The following is a 20,716-nucleotide window of genomic DNA, read 5'->3' on the forward strand; positions in this document are numbered from 1 at the left end:
TGATTTCTCTTTTGCAAGTTACATTCCACACTTCCATGGTGTAACTTGCCCTTGCAACATTTCTTTTTATCGGTACAAAATACTAAATGCAAATTTTGAGACACATACAGGAGCACATATGCATATCCAAAGGCAAACTCTGCTCATTTAATTTTTTTGGGGGGGGGACCATTCTCTTTACCCCCTTTCTCAGACCTCCCAAAACATTCCCAAACAAATTGTAAGGTTACCTAGGAAATAGAAATGTGAAAAAGTCTGTTTTGTGTTTTAAGTAGCTATTTATTTTTAAATCCATTTTTGCTTGGGGGAAGGTATTCTGGGGTGTTGTTTTTTTGCAGGGTGTGTGCGCGTGGGATTTATAGTTAGTCCTCAGTAAATGTTGATTTCACCTGACACGCAGAAATAAAATGTATATATCCATCAATAACAGTTGTCAAGTGCAGCCTCCCCCAGCACCTAGTGGCTTCAGGGATCCAGGGTCACCAGCCCCTCTGTCACCCAGGGAGCTCTCTGCAGCCTGCTGTCACAGTCCTGATCTCTCACTCAATGGCTGGGAGCTATTCAACAGAAGAGTGACCTCACCTGCATTCAGGGCTCATCCTGCTCCTTGTGGCCATAGCTGGGGGAGAGAGGGGTGTCTCTGCTTTGCTGGGCCAGGACCACAGCGACCCACTCCCGCACCTTGCGCCCAGGTGACTTGGGTCCCTCAGCAGTGCTGGGAACCCACAGTCAGTGTTGCCCTAACCCTATCCCCTTTCATTTCCCAAAACTGTGAAAATTCAAATCAATAAAAATAAAATGCTTAAAACCCATAATTTCTCACAACTTGAGAAAAATAAAACCGATAATAAAAAATGTTTAAAAATAAAAATGGATATTATCCATTAAATTACAAAAAAATAAAAATCAAATTTTGCCAAAAGCTTATTTATAAGACATTTTTCAGGCAGACAATTTTAGTTCTTACTTTATACAAGAGGGGGAAAATACCCAGACCTCTGACTGCACTTTCAGCATATTTTCTACAAAAAATTGGCTTAAACCCTGCAATTTTAACCTACATTTTGCATGTTTAGGAATTGGCCAAGATTGTAGCATAATGAGAGTTGAACAGGGATTTCATAACTGATTTCTAAGGAATAGGAGCCAGATTGCCACAGCATTAGCTCAGAGTAATAGTTACAGACAATAACCTGCATCTTTATGGTGAGGCTCACTATACAGCTAGTATTCTCAGAGGCTGCATTTATTTTAAACCTTTTTAACATGTAACATGTAACCATTTTAATTTTCAAAGCAAATCTAAAAGTAATTCTAATTTAATGACATAAATGTATCCTGTTTGTTGAAGTTACATTATCTGGATCCAGTAAACTAAAACACAGACGTTCACATTGACAGACAAAAAATACTGAGTAAAGATTTCATTTAACAATCAACCAACCGCAGTAAAACGACAGCTACAGCGCCATGTTTTCCGCTGCTAAACTACAGAACACCCACTTTGTAAAGGATGCAGGACGATGAACCCAAAATGCTAACATATCCTTATAGCTGCATGAAACACTCTACACCTGAAAATCTGTTTATGGTACGGGAGATTTTGGCAACGCAAGCATTATTAATGGACTTAATTATAACCTTACATTAGGCTGCAATGCTACTCTTAAAAGTTTATTTGAGTTCTTAAACACCACCAGACATGCCAAACCTGTGGGAAAAAACACAGAAATTGGGCTTCTTTTTGGCTTAATTGGCTTGTGAATTGCTTGTTGGCTAGTTTTTGGATTGTAGCTTGTTGCCCCCCCCCCCTTTTTTTTTTTAAATCGGTTCCTGGCAAGGGGGAGCAAGTAGGGGCAAGGGGGGGCGGGGAGAGTCAGGGGTGCACAGCGGGACCACCACAGTCCCAGACTGCACGCCGGGGGGATCTAGTTACAGAGTGTTGGGGTTTTTAGGGATTGCCTTGTTTTGGCCTTGTTTTGAAATGGGATTAGCTTGATTTTTGGCTGTGAAAATCGGGGTGCTTATTTACCGCATGAAAGTTGGCAATTGTGAACGCCACTAACCTCTTCCTTGATGGCCCTTCTTCAAAATCTGAAGAACTAACATCATTGCTAGTTGAGGACACTTGCGATGCATCGTCCTTCTCGTTCTCTGACTGTTCTGATCCTGGTCCTAATCCCTTCGATGGGCCATTAGTGAGAAGTCCTGCAAGGGTGAGACAAAAACAGTACAGAATGTTCAAAATATGCATTAATAATACTGAACAGGCCAGGAGAAAGTTCACACAGGATACCAATAGCAAACACAAGGCTACAAAACTCCTTCCTTGCAAAAATGAGCATCCCTGGTAATAAGAACGTAAGAACGGCCCTACTGGGTCAGACCAAAGGCCTATCTAGTCCAGTATCCTGTCTTCCAACAGTGGCCAGTGCCAGATGCCCCAGAAGGAATGAACAGAACAGGTAATCAAGTGATTCATCTTCCCATCGCTCATTTCCAGCTTCTGGCAAACAGAGGCTAGGGACACTATTTCTGCCCATCCTGGCTAATAGCCATTGATGGACCCATCCTCCATGAATTTATCTAATTCTTCCTTTTGTTTGTTTTAAACCTGCTGCCTATTAATTTAATTTGGTGACCCCTCGTTCTTGTGTTATGAGAAGTAGTAAACAACACTTCCTTATTTACTTTCTCTACACCAGTCATGATTTTATAGACCTCAATCATATCTCCCCTTAACCATCTCTTTTCCAAGCTGAAAAGTCCTGGTCTTATTAATCTCTCCTCATACAGAAGCCGTTCCATACCCCTAATCATTTCTGTTACCCTTTTTTGAACCTTTTCCAATTCCAATATATCTTTTTTTGAGATGGGGCAACCACATCTGCACACAGTATTCAAGATGTGGGCATACCATGGATTTATATAGAGGCAACATGATAGTTATCTATCCCTTAATGATTCCCAGCATTCTTCTGGTCATGATTTTTCACAGAGGTACTCCAGTTAGAAACTGATGAAGCTGCAGATCTTTAGCTTAGTGGAGAACTGTAGACGTCCATTCCAAATCAGTGTACAAAGGGTGAAGAAAAGTGCTTGCGGATCACAGTGAAAATCTTTTCTCATCCCTTAAAAAATGGCATAATTTTAGCGGCATAATCTCATCTCTGTATTACAGAATTTATACAAGTTACTGTAACTGGCATTAATAGGGGTCATTTGCATAAATCTCTGCATCAATATAAAAATTAATTATGTGGACAATTTCTATTTCTTCTCTTCATTCTGCTGCTTCCAACCATTGAAATTTATGATGTGTTAAGCACTGTAAATCCCAAAGGTGTGGTAACATAAGGTTTGTTTCCCTTGACTCTCCTATTTGTCTAGCCAAGTCCCACTCAGCTATAGTAGCTGCAGATAATGAGAGAAAGCTACACAAAATAGGAGTGAATATATCACAACCGGCTTTCCCATCTGTGACTTCCTATCTCCACTTGAAGAGCACCCTAGGCAGCAGAGCTACATAGGTGGAAAAGGGCATTTAGCCCTACATATGTAGATTACCAAATGTCGCATATCTTACTCACGTAAGGACAGCATGATTTTACCTAAGAATTGATGCTGAGAAGCACCAGTAGAACAGCAGCACACTAAAACCATTCACACTTACAGTTATTAAACTCGTGACAGATATTTTTTCAATATTGCTGCAGAAATTCCAGTTTTGACTGTGAGAATACCACCCCTTGTTCCAAGCCAACAAAATACTCCTGCAGATGGCATGAGTTTTGTCTCCACCAGGCAACTGCTAGTAGCACTCTCTTCCCCCACTCCCTCTAACCACCCTTTCCTCACTTTCATTTTAGCCTCCTGCTTGATTCTCTTTTTGTCTCCCTCCAAGGCATGCCAAGCAGCAGCACTAATGGTTACCTAATAACAACAGTTCAAAACTAATCACAAACATTGTATGATCATAGTCCATTTGACACTGCCATTACCAGGAAAGCATTGTGCAGCACTATCAATACAATGATCACACTCCTTAGTGTTCAACTGTGCACATCTTCAAAGCAGCTTCTGAGAGTAAATAGACTATCAAGAAGGAACTTACATCCCTATGCAGCCTGCTGTATACGAACAGGCATTGAGGTGGGAAAAGGCCCTCTACTCTCTTTTGCCCATTTAATCAGTACTCCCATTGACACTGTGTGCTGGTATGACACATCATCTCTTATTAGATTCTCAAACATTTTGGGACTTCTGACTCCACTCTAGCAGCTCTAGCTGGCTCTTTCAAAACAACCTAATTCAAGGGCTCCCTTATACCACCACCTGCCTTGTCTTCAAAGTCTGTACTTAGTCATTACATTTTAGATTGCACTACATTTCTCTTGACTTGGAGTCAAAAGCAAATACATGGTGGCTACAGTTGGAGAATTGCAGAGGTAGGTGTTTGTGAGTGTGATAGAGAGAGAGATTTTTAAACACTACTTTTTAACATCCCTTATAAAAACAGAAGCCTGAATTTCACCGTAGGGAAAAATAAAGTAAGATTAAAAAAAAAAAAAAAAAGTACCAAAGAAAAAATTAAATGAAGTTAAGTTTAAGATGTATTTAACGCCTTCACTAACTAGTCTGCAAGGCAGACACAGCACAGAAATAAATTAAATGACTGTTTTTAAATTTTCACTTCCCTTTTGTTAATAAATCCCCTTAAATATTTCTTGCGTCACTGAACGTCTCAAACTGAAGGACATCAACAAATGCCAGAAATCTCATTGCAACTCATGGAACCTCTACAGCATTCGTGATGTCAAAAAATGATGCATTTTGGGCTTCCTTCAGGAAGATTCAAGAGGATGTCATATGAAGGAGAAAATATTTTAAAACCTTAATTAGATTTTATTTACATGCAGAATATCCTCACTGGAGACATTCAGCACAGAAGTGTGGCTTTAACTCAGTTTCAATTTTTGCTTTGCATTTTAACTTTAAAATGCTAATGATAAAATTTACAGTCTGTAAACTCCAAAGAAGTCTAAATTAAACATATCATTTGGGGCCCGATTTTCAGTAAGTTAACCATTACGAAAGAATTCAACTAGTTTTTCCAAAAGCAATATTTATTCTGGAGAGATGCCATACGTCAATACCAGCAATCTGAAGTGTTGGAGTCAAGAAAAATCACCTCATCGGCTGTCAGCTCACTTGCATTTGGAAGGTGATTTCCATTCCTCCTCCCACCCTGCCAAACCATTATTGTATTTGGAAGGTGACTATAAGTTTCCCTATTAGAAAAAAAATGTTGGTTCTCCTATTATTCCAACAAACCCCATTTATACAATGTTCTTTATCATAAAAAAACAAACAAAACAAAAACACAGTACATCAGATAACCAATGTTAGCGAATGTAAACAAAACACCTTGAATTAAAACCTGAAATGAATCAAAGCCAGAGCAGCTATAGCTGACGTATAAAACTGCTAAGTAAACTGACCATCACATTCTGCATCTCCTTAAGTATACTGCGATCCGTCTGAAAGTGACAAAAGGCATAGAGGACTGTGGCAAGGTCCACAACTGTCAGGAAAAGATAATATACTCCTAGCAAAGTGCAGAGGGAAAACAACACTCAAATACAGTTCTGTTTGGAAAATTGCTCTAGTGGTGGTATTGTGGAGTTTATTGCCTCTCGGTGATTTCTGTATCAGTTTACACACAAAAGGATGCACTTTTTCTCTCTTCTAATTGCTGGCCTTGCAATCTCAGACCCAAGCCTGCACGAAGCACACTCAGTCTTTGGACGAGCCTGCAGGTGGTTGATTGACAAGGTCCACTAGAGTCTAGAATCTTTTTTGTGGGAGATAAGTTTTACTGACCTCAAATCTAATCCATTTTCTATTAGCTTTATGCTGTGAGTTGGAGCAAAGGTGGATTTTTCTGTTTATTTTGAGGCCCAGAGTAGCAAAGAGCCTTGGGAATTATGTGGATGGAGCTGGTCACTTGCTATGATTATTTCCCTCAGATGAGCCAACTGTCAAAGTATAGGTAGATCCGAATAACCTGCCATCCACTTATGCTATCACAACCACCATGCCCTTAAAGACCAAAGGGCAGGACCCTGTCTTGGTAGTGAGTCTCTCCTACCAGGAATCTGAGGTATTTCAGGTATGCTGAGCATATAAACAGGTGGAACTAGGCCTCTTGAAGATTGAGAGTCACAAACCAGAGTGAAGGGGATTACAGAGACCAGACTCATCATCCTGAACTTGAAATGACAGATGAATTTGTTGAGGCCCTGAAGGCACCAGTACACTTTCTTTTTTAAGATTAGAAAATTATGAGAGTAGAACCCCTTGCTCCTGAACTCTAAGGGCACTTTCTCCACTGCTCCAAGTTACAAAAAGAGCTCCTGTTCCAATAGTGTCATGTGAGAAGAGTTCCTGAGGAGGGACAGGGAAAGGGGGGGGAGGGGGAGGATAGAAAGGACCTAAAACTATATGCAATACCATTTGCTGACAAAGTAAGATGCACTGGTTCTTGTTGATTCCCGCCCAGGCCTCCTGAAAAAAAGACCAAAAAGAGTTGCCAAAAAAGGGGGTGAGGGAGAATGGGTACAGATCCTCTGTAGGTTTTGCCAGGCTCTCAGTGGTGTTAAACCTGCTGCTAAGAGGAAGACGCAGAGAGTATAGCAGCTGAGGAAGTGGCAGGAGGGTCACCAGCTCAAATCTGTTTCTTCCTCACTGATTCCAGTTCCCTCTCTGGGTTACAGTACTATGGGCAGAGGGCACTGTCTGAAGTAGCTATGAGGCCTGGCTTGCTTTTTCCTTGGGGCTGAAGTGTACAAGTCCAAAAAGCACACGATAGCCAGAGAGTCTTTTAATGGAGGGCCTCGTTGGTCTTGGAGTTGAAGAGGTCACAGAGCTTGAAGGGACAATCCTCCATAACTGTTTGAACATCCCTGGGTAACCCCAGTGCCTGGAGCCAGGAGGTGCTTCGCATCACCACAGACATGGCCAGGGTGTGTGCAGCAGTGTCTGCTTAAACTTTCATGCAGATTGCATCTATCACTTGGCCCTCAAGCATATCTATCATGAGTGATGCTAGCACAAGACGTGATTAGAAATCCTCAAAGCCCTCAGGAGGGACTTGGCACATCTATCCATTCTTTTGAATGTGGCTGGTAGTGATGCTTGGGCCTGCCACAATTATTTTGCAATGACACATTGAGTGGAGGTCTTCATCAAGCTGTCTACAGTGACCGCCAGACCCTTTCTTAGTGCTCAGTATAAGCAAGGGTTAAATCAGCTTAAGTGAATCTACACTAGGGATTTGCACCATTTTAACTGGATTGATTTTTTTAAAACCAATCTAGTTAAACCATTGCACTTTTCTAGTATATACAAGGCCTGATTTATACGGAGACCACAAATAAGCATATCAGATCAGAAGTGTTGAGAAGTAGGGGTGAAATCAGTTCAGTGACAAACCAATGTGAAATGGGGGAAAGCTATTGGAAGAACTTGGGTTTTGTTTTTAAAATGCATTTAAGATGACAAGCTTTTACATATTTTTCATCACTAAAGTGACTGGGCACTGAAGCAGCCATGGACACATCTAAATACATCGTAGTGGCAGAATGCTAGCCAAAAAAGTGGTTTTGAGAAGGGATTTTTATAATGTTTCTAGAACTCTTTATATGCATTTCTCACCCTACTTCAAATAAGACATCTGGAAGTGAAGTTTCCCATTCTGTCTCCCAACAGGACAGTGACATAGTAAAGATTTCTGCGCACTTCACTTCATTGCACTGAGAAAGCTTGGAAGGTTGAAATAGATGCATCTGTGTTTCCAGCCCAGTGCCTGCGGTCACAAGCAGCTGACAAGAGCGATTGTGATATAGCATTAATAACAGTCAACAACGAATAACGCAAGCCAAATCTATTAAGAGCATAAATTGACCTAGACAATTGTGACATAGGGAAATTTTGCCACAATTATATTCATAATATTCAACATGGGGTGAACAGTTAACACTCTGGAAAGAGGAGATTACAGTCCTTCTGCTGTCTAGCTCTGCACGAGAATATGAAAAATTATAAATAGTATCCTCATATTTCTTGCTCACACATGCACACATACTCTCTCTTGTAAAGATATTTTAAGCAACATTACAAACCAAAAATAACCTAGGTTGGTAGTGAGGCCTTGTCTCCAACGTAGGTTTTTTTTGTTTTTAAATTAAATTATCAGAGTTACAAGTATTGGGGTGGGGGGTTTACATACAATGCAACTTTCTTACCACATTACATTATTCCACAGTCATATAACAGTATTGTAATTCTAAATACACAAGAGATTTTGATTATGTAGGCACAGCTCAGAGCTCCTATTGATCTGTGGGATACAATAGCTGTCCAGGATTTTAGCTGTGCGGTTTTAGAAGTGTACAGTAAGTCACTTGGAAAGAAGAGTCATTTACTTCATTCTCTTTTCATTATCACTTACAGGAAAACTGCATATAAAAAGCTTAGTGTGACAGTAATGCTACAAATGCGAATATTAAAGTAAATAAACAAACAAATTATTGTTATCACATAACTACGTCCATCTGAACACAGAATATACTCAAATTAAACTCTTAAGTCTACCCCAAGGGGCCCATTTCTGACCTCAGATTACTGTAGATACATACAACTACAACGGACTCATATGCGAATAGCACTGTATGAGGCCAAAAATGAGTCCCAGATATACAATGTGGAGAAACAAAGTTATGAAACCTTAACATATTAGTAAACTACTGAAGTTAAGATTAGAAATACATTTTATATAATATACACTATATTTACAATTAAGGTGACATTACCCTCAAAAACAAATTAAAGACCAGTCAAAAAATTGTGGAATCTAAACTATTTGGCTTTGTTTTTTCAGCCTGTGACACATTTCACTTATCAGTCTATGATGAGCTAGTTTTATCCACAAGTTTACTTGCTGTAAGTTCTCTTTACTGAACAGACCTCTTCTCTTTTCCATTAGTATAAGACAAACAGATGCAACTGAAATGTGATTAGAATAAGGATCTCATTCTTCCTTACTCTAAAGACACACAGCTACCAAAACCAAACAGCAGCTCTTATGTACATGTGACCATTTATTACCATACATCTAGTAGGTAGGTTAAAAAAAAAAGAAAAAAAAAATCATGAACCCTTTAATACCAAGTTAAAATATTCCAATCTCTCTAAAATACTTATAACAGTTTTCACTAATAAGTGTATTGTATAGAGCTACTGTATTTAGCTGTTGTATATCTATGCACAAATGATAATTTAGTTTTATCGAGCAAATGCCATCAGTCACCTTGTGACAGCATGACAAGGTATCACATTACATATTAAACAGACAACAAGCTTAAAAAATAAGGCTCATGGTTGTCTTAGAGACTAAAAAACTATGCTTTCAAAGAAACAGAACAACAATTTTAAAAATACATTTTTCTCTGGGATAAAATTCTGTCTGTGTGTCTAGTGTATTTATCATCGACTTCACAGTGAACAAAATGCTCTGCTAGCCTCCAGTGATAATCTAAAGCTACAACAGTATCCTGCCTCATTTATGCCTCATTCTGAAGGTTTTTATTTAAAGTCAACATCTATGTCACCCAGGCTCCGTGTTGCCACCATAAGAGTACCTAATGGAACCCAGACTTTTCAGATGACAAGCCACTGGACATTACATTGATTATGGTACGCATATGCATATGTATGCAGTAGTATTGTTATGCCAAAAACTGTTAGCAAATAACTTTTTCAGTTTTCACAAATGACAAGAACAGTGCTTTTATATGTAGATATACACCATTACTATGGAAGCCAAGCATGAATGACATTACAGCACAAGATGTTTTTGTCAGCCTGTCAAAAGAAGAGCTCACCAAAGAGAATTAGTTTAATAAAGCAGGTTGAGGGAAGCTGTTTACCCCCAGCCAAGACTGCTATAGGATTGATCAACTCAACAAAAACATTCATGTGCTTTCATTGTATGGGATGTTATATGTTGTGTTATATTTTGTACATGAACATAGATGGTGCCAATAGGTGTGTCTGAGTAAGTGAAATTAAATAATTTCTTTGTTTCAACCTCAAGATTAAATATTTGTTTAGGATTTTTTGGGTGTTAAATTGATCAGCATCTGAGAAGGATTAGTATCAGTCATTCATGGACCTCTACAACCAATGGTAAGGAAAAATATTCCAGACTCCTATTATGCATGGTAGGCCTGAGCCTTACTGGGGGGAGGGGGAAGCAGAAGGAGACTGGCAGTGGGGTAGGAATGAGAGAACAGAACAACATTTGAGGAAAAACACATTCTACTACCCCAGTAGCTGTAATTCGGCATCCAGAAGCTCTCTTCACTAAATCTACGGTTTTATTTCATTAGATTTATACACAAACCTATTAAAAGGGGCACCTATCCCTTGGCATAGGCACTCCTCAACCATTCTTAAGCACATAACCGTAAAATAGACCACTCCTGTAACTTCTTCCAACCTTTAATCAACAAACTCACAATAAGCCAGCAGCAAAAAAAACACATGATCAAGATATTTAGGATCTCACAACAGAGCCTTTCAATTTCCTCACAGGTAGGGGCAAAGAAAAGGGCCCTGCAGCAAGTCTGGAAGATCTAATCTTGGGCTCTTGTGAATCAAGTAGGATAGAGGGGTGCAAGACCCAAAGCTAACAGGAACTCACAGAGAAAACCCTGCCAGCTGTTCCCTCTCTTTTGGAGGAGAGAGGCTCCAACAACAGTGCCTCCACTGACTGCAACTGTGGCCTCATGGAATCAGGATGGGGGCAGCTTTTGTGAGAAGCAGGTACCCTAAATGGCCTGGTATGTCTACACTGCAATTAGACGCCTGTGGCTGGCCCGCACCAGCTGATTTGGGCTCGTGGGGCTGTTTCACTGCAGTATAGATTTCTGGGCCTGGGCTGGAATCAGGGCTCTGGGACTCTATCACCTTGCAGAGTCCTACAGCCAGGCTCCAACCCGAGCCCCGAAGTCTAAACTGCAATGAAACAGCCCCACATGAGCCTGAGTCAGCTGGCACAGACCAGCCGCAGGTGTCTAACTGAAGTGGAGATATATGCTTAAAGCCTTCATAAACCTTTAATAAGCTCACAGGCCAAGTGGAACCACAGTGCATTTTCACAGTACCATAAACTGTAAAAACACTTTTTTTTATATTGGTGGGGAAATGTGTCCAATACTATCTTCTTATTGTCAATATTGAAATACACCTTAATTGTGATTAGCCTACACCCACAATTCATTCTGGAATGGCGAGTCCCCCATCTCTCTTTTGGGCCTAGATCTACACCAACCAGGAAGCTTCAGAGGACAGTGAGGCCTCTATGGAAAAGGTAGCAGCTACTCATTACAAATGTCTACTCTCTGCTTTGGTGGCAGGAAGAGGGGAGAGGAACTTTGAATCTCCAAGTCTGAAAATACCTAACTGGTTTGTACCTCACGTTGATTTTCTGGCTTGACAGAATGGTATTATGTTGCCCATAGTGAACAAATGTCTTTTTGATTGGTAGCTATGCCCAAGGACATCTGTCCTCCAATGAAGACTACTCTTGCTACATCTTCTATTTATAACAACACAAACTGGCAATTGAGTTAAATGCATATTTTATTCAAAACTATTCACGTGCACACAATCGCACACAAAAAGCAAGGTCACAGTAGACACATAGGTTTTATCCTTTGCAGTTAAGGTACATACGCAACAGAAAAATAAGTGGTTTTAACAGCTGATAAAGAAACAAAGTATCAGAGGGGTAGCCCTGTTAGTCTGAATCTGTAAAAAGCAACAGAGGGTCCTGTGGCACCTTTAAGACCAACAGAAGTATTGGGAGCATAAGCTTTCGTGGGTAAGAACCTCACTTCTTGCATCTGAAGAAGTGAGGTTCTTACCCACGAAAGCTTATGCTCCCAATACTTCTGTTAGTCTTAAAGGTGCCACAGGACTCTCTGTTGCTTTTTAAAGCAACAAAAATACTCAAAGGCCTGAATGAGTTTTTTTTCTTTTTTGAAAAAATAAATTCTGCTTGTTTTTTACATTAGAAACACCAGGTCCTCTTTATCCTGATTTTGCTGGACAATTTTGTGGATGACTGGAGGACTTGTAGGATGGCATCACAAGTAACAGGCGAGTAAGACCACTGAGAGGGAAAGGCATTTTTACTCACACTGTTTAAAAAGCTTGTTTCCTCAACATTTTAACTCAAACTCCTAACCAACATTTTGGCGAAAAGGTATGTGTTATTGATTCAGCACCCCAAATCCTTAAAGTCAAGGTCTGAGAGAGCTTCCAGTTTACAGAACAGGAAGCAGACATGAGCTGGCAGAGAGGACTGATATCCCAATACATCTAAAGTAAAAAAGTATTTCAGACCTCCTTTATACATTATGAAGCAGCACAAATAAGGACACATTTTCCCCTTCGCAGGTTACTTTTACAGTTCCATTTAATCTATAAATCATACTTGCCAACTGGGGTTATAGTTTGCTAGCAGTCTCGGGGTTTAATCAGTTATTTTACACACTGGTTCCTTAAAAGTTGCTTTTAGCCTCACCTGAACTAGCTTAACATTGTAACACAGTGGTTTTCCACTTGTGGTCTGCAAATCCCTAGGGGTCCACAAACGATGTCTAAGATTTCCAAAGGGATCTGCACCTCTATTCAAAAAAAATTTAGGGATCTGCAAATGAAAAAAAGGTGGAAAACTACTGATGTTACAGAAGGACTGGTAGCCAAAGGCAGAACATACCTGATCCTCAAATATCCATCCCCTGATGGAAGAACTAAAACAGATCAGCAAAATCTAAGATAGCGTAGCTGTTTTTAGGTGCCATGTGGAATAGTTAAGCCTATAAATAAAATGCATCTCTGGACAAATGCTATCCCATGGGGTAAAAGGGACAAAGTAACTAAATGCTTCTCTGCAAATGAAAAGGGACTGGGGACTTCTAATGTCAGTAGAAGAAATACTACAAAGCAAGAGTCTGACGACTGGAGGAAGCAAGCAAATGAATGAGCAGGTAAAAAGATAGGGTACACATAAGGTGACCAGATGTCCCGATTTCATAGGGACAGTCCCAATTTTGGGGTCTCTCTCTTATATGGGCTCCTATTACCCTCCACCCCCTGTCCCGATTTTTCACACTTGCTGTTTCGTCACCCTAGGTACTGCCTCACCACTAGGGATGAATATTTTATAGCCTTGAGAAGGAAATGCCTGAACACACCAAAACCCTTACGCTACAGATGAAACCCAAATGCATAACGGTTGGGGGGGGAGAGGGGCATTTCTTATGAGTGGCAGATTTCTAATGACCGTTTACAGGCCTTTGTCTGAGGGGCTTATCATTTCCAAACAGCGTATCTGCACCAAGCTGGAGAGCTACAACAAAGCAGCAGTCTCGGAAACATTTCTTATATATAAGTGATGATGGGTTATACAAATAGGGCTGCACTTATCTCAACAGACAAAAAATCACAAAGGCCAATTTCTCCAACAAGAGCCATCTTCATAGACTAGAAAAATGTGTCCTTGGCATTTCAGAGAAGGCCAAGAGCATTCATCTGAAAGGCCACTGGAATAGTCCTCCTCAGAACTGTATCTCTGCAGGGGTGAAGTCTGTAAAGCTACTTGCAATTCTCTGCTCTGGCTGTGCAGAACTGGCACCAAGAAGTGCAGATTTAGCACAGCAGAAAGACTGCAGCCAACCAGTTCAGCAATACAAGTTAATATGATGTGGAAGGGAATCATCTGTAGCAAGAGAAGATATCCAAAATTATATATTCCAAGAAGTATGCCAGGTTAAATTAATAACAGAGGACTCAACACAAGAGGATAGAGATACAGATATATATTTGGGGAGAAGAAGGAAGAAAGCTAGCAAAGCATTAGCTCAGGATCAGAAAGAAAGAATCCTAGCAACAGAATACACTTTGAAAAAGAGGGCAAAGGTGTCAGAAAGACCTTTTTGGGGAGGTTATTCTCCATTTAATTATCTGTAATTCTGCCTGCGTGAGACAAAAAAAGAAGCCATGAAAGGCAAATGCTGAATGACATATTTCCAATTGTATAGCCTCATTTGATATTGTAATGTGTTTCATTGAGGATTTGTCTTTCATGTTTTTTTGCCAAGAGCATGGGCAGCTCTCCAGACAGACTGAAGAAATGTTTTTCCAATGTGACACATGCTTTGAAGATCACCCTTACTGTAGTAACACATGACCCAGTAATGTAGTGCTGACCCTCCCCCACAATGAATGTATGAATATCCATTTAAAAGCCTCTTAATTGCAGATATTTTGTTATATGAATTTTCAGTTGAAGACCAAAAAATAAAAGGCTTGCATAGAAATTCTACTCTGTCCTTGAAACTGGTGGGTTAAATGTTCCACACAAGACGACGCAAGTTGCTGCCAATACAACTGACTTTTGAGGGGAACAGTTCTAATTAATTTCACTCACATTTTTAAAACTTCTTAAGGTAATCTGTTGACAAAGGAAAAGTCTATCCAGCAAACCTTGATGTTAATTGTAGCATTTAGTGGAAACATGTGGTGTGTTATTTTTCTTGATGTACCACTTTCTACCAAATGTTTGAATTATGAACCCATGAGGTTTATTGCTCTAACTTTAGAACAATTAATATTTTTAATTCGATTTCTCACTAACCTTAGAAATTGAGCTATATTTACTTCTACATAATTACCTTCAAAATAAAAGGTGAAAAAGAGGGAGAGAAAACAGGTTATGCACAAACAAGCCGTTTTCTAGAGATTAGAATTCCCCTTCCTTTCTCACCTGGAAAGGGCCTCTGAGCCTGGTTAACCTCCTTTCCAAAATCCTTGAAGACCCTGCTATGTAATGATCCCACCCTTCTCTCTAAGAAGAGTTGGATGTGGCTCTCTCTGGAACTCAACAATAAACATAACTGCTTGCATTGGCTGGAAGGAAGAATGGCTCATTGCCAGACACATGGCTCCCGCCTACACACATCAAGGGATGAGCATATTTTGCACAGTGCAAAGTTTCCAATTCCCTGCCAAAGGGGGAGCTTGGACATCAATTTTGAACCCCAATGCTGTGTTGCCACTAGACAGGCAGGCCAGCATATTAAACGCTCCTAACAAATAGGAGTAAAGAAAGGAAGGATGTTGTGAATGTTTCGCGTTTCTCAATAAAGTTTTGTAGTCATTGATTTCCTGAAGCATTAAGCCAGCCTTTTGTCTATAATGGTGCGTTTATTTTATCTTCCTAAAGTTGTAAAGGCAACTTTTTTCAGGACGAATATAACAGCCACTCCTTCACAGGGAGTGAACATTTCACTTGGCAGAAACAACTATCCAGAGCAGAGACATTAATTTCCCTCCTTCAGAGGCAGCAACTGCTCCTCAACTACAGAAAAACTGCTTTTTAGACAGTGCCAGTGCTGGAGATCAAACAGTAGATTTAATTGAATTATCTGCAACTGCACTATTTGCAGCTTGCCTCCGCCCTTCCAAAATAAAGACTATCCTTAATTTTAAAAAAGGACATAAGTAATAGAACCATTCAAGCATACCCTTGTCTCATGAGTTACAAAAAGTAAACTGATAGAAATCTATTTACTATGGTGGTGAACATATATAAAACTCCATAGATCCACAGCTAAATGCTGAGTATCTTAGCTTGTCTCCTGTTATGTGTACTTACCATCTTCCAACTCTCTCCTAGAATCCCTACAACACTGATTCTCCCCTCAATCAAAACCACAAAAACTTGTTAGGTAAATTGAAGGGGCTGAAGTTATTCGCTCTCTTTGACATACTTTATTACTCTCCTCCACTTTCTCTGAGTTCCTAATTAGCTGACTACTCCATTTACATCTCCTCCTCCTAATCTCTCAGAGTGACCCCTTCATCTTTCTCTTCTCCCCTCTTCACCCCTCTGCCACCTATAGGTATATTTATTTAGGCATATGTAGCCAACTCCATAATTTCAGCCACCACCTCTATGAGAATGATTCCCAAACCTCTCGTATTCTGTCCAGTCTTGCATTTTCATCATCTCTTTTTGGATATCCTTCTTTTCTGATCTCAGTTTTAAGCCTTCTTTTATACTGCCTTCTATGTAGAAGTCTCCCCATTTTTTTTCCCCCACCAGGCACCTTCTCTTCCCTCCTCAAAACCCTGACAACCTTTCTGTCTTGTTTTCCTCGATCATTCCTTTATACTATTTTAGATAATGTCGTCATCCAACAACCAGGCCTTCCCACAAGGTGATAGCAGGTAGAAGGCAGGCAGGGATGGTCAAACAAGGGGTGCTTGGAAACACCACATAACCATCCAAAATTCAGGCTGTCCATCCAAACTTTTGGAATTTTTTTCCCCCATCACTGGTTTCATATACATCTTTGCTACGTTGACAATGGGTTTTTGCACAGCATTTGTTCTTACATAATTACAGAATTATGCAACATAGGTTTTAGTGGATTTTTGATGTGGTAGGAAAGGACATTTTTTAGAGCATCCTGAAAATTATCATTCTGATCATGTAGCCTTGCAAAATTTTGTTCACTTTCTTTTCTATGGTGAACAACTATTTGTGATGGGGGGTTTGGGTTAGTCAAGTAAAATATATATATATTAAAAAAAAATCTTTAATTTTCTTATCATGGTAAAAGGTCAAAGTAGATTTCAGGTATGGGCTGGTAAGTTCTCCTGCTAGTTTTTCCTCAGCCCCCCGTAATTTATTTGGAGAATGATGGGGGGAGGGGGAATCAATATACATAACACATGACTTTGAGACTGACGTGTTTTCAGCCAGCCACCATGTATTGAAATCACAACTACAATATGAAAGCCTGACATAAGACAAAGAATTGTGCTACCACCCACAAGCGTTGAGAGATGTTACCTCTATTTTAGAATTAAGCCTCTGCCTAAGGTGAGAATCCTGGTACATCTCATACTTGATTCTGACAGCAGTGGGAGGGACTTGTGTCGATGTCTTTTTAATGGACAGCAGTTGTCTACTTGCTGGGCACGTGCAATTCAAAGAACACATCAGGAAAGAAATTTACAGCTGGGAGGTCCAGTGTTCTCCTAGATTGGCTTCAGCACTGCAGTGTCATTTGATTATAATGTGATCAGTGATTTGAGAGCAGATGAGGAAACAAAGCAAGAGAAGCCAATGCTCAGTGGTCAGTTAATCTTTGAGAATCTCATCATGGGAACCAGGCATAGGTTGAATCAAGAGTGACATGCTTAACGGCAGAGGCTCTGGATAATATAAATATAAACTGCAATTGATTGCCAAAGATTTGAGGAAGGAATGTGTGTACAGAGTGCGCCAATTTTACTTAGTGGATCCAACTTATCCTTATATAGATTAATAAAAATCCTGTGAAGTACAATGGCAGTGCATATGCATGATGTTACAGCTTTTAAAGGAAGCGTTCCTCATTTGCCAAGCAATTTTCATCTCTATTTATAGGAATTGTGACCACTGCTTACCCTGACTCTCACCTCCCCTTTAGCGAGATCTCCACAGATGAACCACAGAGGGAACAGATTAGGGTTAGGAGTAGGAAGCCAACAATTTGAAAATCTGACACTAGAGAAAGTAGTCCTGAAGAGATTTCCTCCTCCCGCCCCCTCGAGGATTTAAAGAAATCGCACTGCCCTAAAATATTCCACTGATGTTAAAAAGCGTTTTTGAGTTTGTTCTCAGGAGAGATGGAGACATAAAATACATTAAATTAAAATGCTTGCTTACTTAATAGTTGCCATGGGCGTAACTTGTCAGTAGAGCCAGTAGTGTGTATTGAAGGATTCTGGCTTTTTGATTAAACAAACAAGATAGATAACATACTATCAGATGTCATTTAAAAATCGGTGCTTATTTTCTTAAAACCAAAAAAAACTGAAAATAGCAAGGTTTCCATAAAAGGACTTTCAGCGGAATTCACCTCCCATTCATGCAAAACACTGTAAATTACAGCCTGTTCCACTTAGTTCACTTCTCGTTTGTGTGTAACAGCAGCATGATAAGTGAGTTTTCTGCACATATGGTTACACAGTGTGGAAATGCAAGATGCAAACAATAAATGACACATTAAAACTCGTGTGTGTGTGTTAAATTTTGTCTTTTTATTATTGCGTTTGAAACAATGGATTTAGGCTCAAATGTGTATAGTTGGCATTCAAATACATTTATAAAACCCAACTATTCTAGGAAGTTACGAGGCACTAAAGGAAAAATTGAAAAACAAAAACTGGAGGACCCCTGTACATCTTCAGACAGCGAAGGAAATCGGGGCAGGAGGGCATGGGGGTGGTGGTGCAGGGGGAACAATCAGTCAAGACAAACTGACTTTGGACTTCACACAGTCCCATTTTAATCCATCACAATTCAATCAATGTGTAGCCTCAAAGCACTATCGCAATGACCCAAATGGAGTTACAAAGACTGCTTACATGTTGTTAATACTGAGCGCTTACCATGTATACCACTTCACATGTTCAAAATGTTATACAGACCTACTGAGCCAGTCCATCCTACCGAGGAGGAATTAGTTGAAGTTCTATGTACATAAATATATGGTTAAAGTCACTGAGTAATGTGAGTCTCACCCAGCTACGAGAAAACCCTGTCCTTATCACCAGGACCCACACGTGGCAGGTTGAGGAGGAAAGAGGAGTGCCGGACATGCAGTGGATACCAGAGCCATTCTTTGGGCACAAGGGAGGATGGATCAGATTGGAAGCCACACCATGCCTGGGCCACAATGTGTTTTGAAAAAACAAACAACAACAACATATTTCCACAGCCAGCATGTGCTAAATACCCTCAGAGTTGATGCAAGGTGGTTGGAAACCGGGTCATAAGCCATAAGTGCAGTGGTGGTACCAGTCAGCATGGTAAATCAATCCTTGAGAGTTAGGTTAGAATTTAAGGCAAACCTGAATTTAAACCAGGCAGTGTGTAACACAGGCAAGCAAATTATAGCTGTGGAACAATGCCATTTTGTTCTACATTGTGCCATAAAAGTGACTGACTAAAAATACTTTTGATATTTAAAAACCAATTGTAATGTAGGTTTTCTTCCAGTGTGAAGTAACTAAAGCCAGTTTTATTTTTAAAATACTGGGGGGGGGGGGGGGATTCCATTGTGTGCAGTCATAAGCGTTCCCCACATGGGTGACCAGCAAGGTTTGAGCATTAGACCTTCAGATCCCCACCATGTTTTTCTGATCCTCAAACAGATCAGTGACTCCTCCACTAGGCTACACGGTATCTGCATGGAGAGTCATTCTGTCTTTCTCTCCATGTCCCCACCTCTGGTGGAACACGGCCTGATTTAGGGGTTTAGCTGAACAGATAGCCTGAGTCAGCTAAGTGTCTCCAGTCCCTCACAATCCAGTAGATTTGAGAGCTCTAGTGGCAAAGGCTGAAGCCAGGGAATGGGGGGTGGGGAAGAGAAGATATTTTCTTCACCCGTCCCCTGTGTATCATGCAGCAAAGGACAAGACTTAATTCTGTGTGTGTAAAGGAGCTTATGAAAAATATAGTTACAAAAAGTGCAATAATGAATGTGAACACCAATTTTTTTTTTTTAAGCAAACACAAAAAGGTAAACACTCAGAGTGCCAAATGCCTGCCACTAAAGGGGGTGGGGGGGAAGAATTACCGGATCCCAACTAGAAAGCAGGATGTAAACGGGAAGGGAATTCAGGAGGGACTATTATGTTTTTCTCTTTCTGAAATGCAGGACCAGCAGCAGAATTTGGCAACAGATGGCTACATGAAAATAGTAAGTTTGCATGAGAATGAGGGTGCACATCACTTTTTCAATTTCATTTTTTCTTGATATTAACGCTTCCTTGTAGGCAATAGAGAAACATTAAGAAATAAAGTGCATAATTATTGAAGACATGAAGGCTGCACTACCTTTTTGCCAAACTTCATGGGTTAATGCCAAAAAATTACCTCCCTTCTGGGACTTTAAATCCACACATGGTCTCTTGGAAAGGGCAAAAAGAGAATGTAGGTCAGGTTGTTGAGATAGGGATTGCTTCTGAAGGATGAAAGCAGAATAGAGCTTTTACTGCCTTATGGTTCTTTGAGATTTCAAAAATAAGTAGTATTTGAAAATAAATTTCATTTTCTGTAAGGAACTAATATAGTTAATTGTAAATTAGGGAATTAATGTACAGTCGGTGCTCCAACTGAGCTGGTAAAACAAGCTGATGCTTCTTGCCAGCATTTTATGAGTGCTTATTATAGACTCTCTCCAAATTTTAACACCAGCCTGTTCTCACCTAGGTAAGATGATTCAGAAATTTGCAGAAAGCCTACGATCTGCAAGGCTGTAACAGTGTGTCCCAGATATCATGGCACTCCCCACAAAGTTTGGTAAAATTAACTAAGCAGACCGTATGTTTAAAGGAGAAATGGAGTACAGTCAATGCACGAAGAGAGGAGACATGCCAAAACTTAGAAAGAGAGGAGACTGAACAGGGATACCAAGAATGGGAAAAGACAAATAGAAACAGAAGTGAGAATGAATCCACCCATTTTTGATTAAAAGAAAAGGAGACCTCAATAACAGAAAAAGAGAAGGGGTAAAAGCCATAGGAA

The 20,716-nt window shown here is 40.0% G+C and overlaps 1 protein-coding gene across 1 annotated transcript in view; it reads right to left on the reverse strand.

Annotated features, from left to right (window-relative positions):
* The window catches only part of LOC117871805 (protein Jumonji-like), a 190,066-nt gene that overhangs the window by 15,035 nt on the left and 154,315 nt on the right, over positions 1–20,716 (reverse strand). Inside the window, exon 3 of the mRNA XM_034759564.1 lies at positions 2,033–2,208. Within this exon, the coding sequence (XP_034615455.1) occupies positions 2,033–2,208 (176 nt within the window). The remainder of the gene's footprint in view (positions 1–2,032; positions 2,209–20,716) is intronic.

The sequence above is a fragment of the Trachemys scripta genome, chromosome 2 (genome assembly GCF_013100865.1).
Source record: "Trachemys scripta elegans isolate TJP31775 chromosome 2, CAS_Tse_1.0, whole genome shotgun sequence".
Classification (NCBI taxonomy): domain Eukaryota; kingdom Metazoa; phylum Chordata; order Testudines; family Emydidae; genus Trachemys; species Trachemys scripta.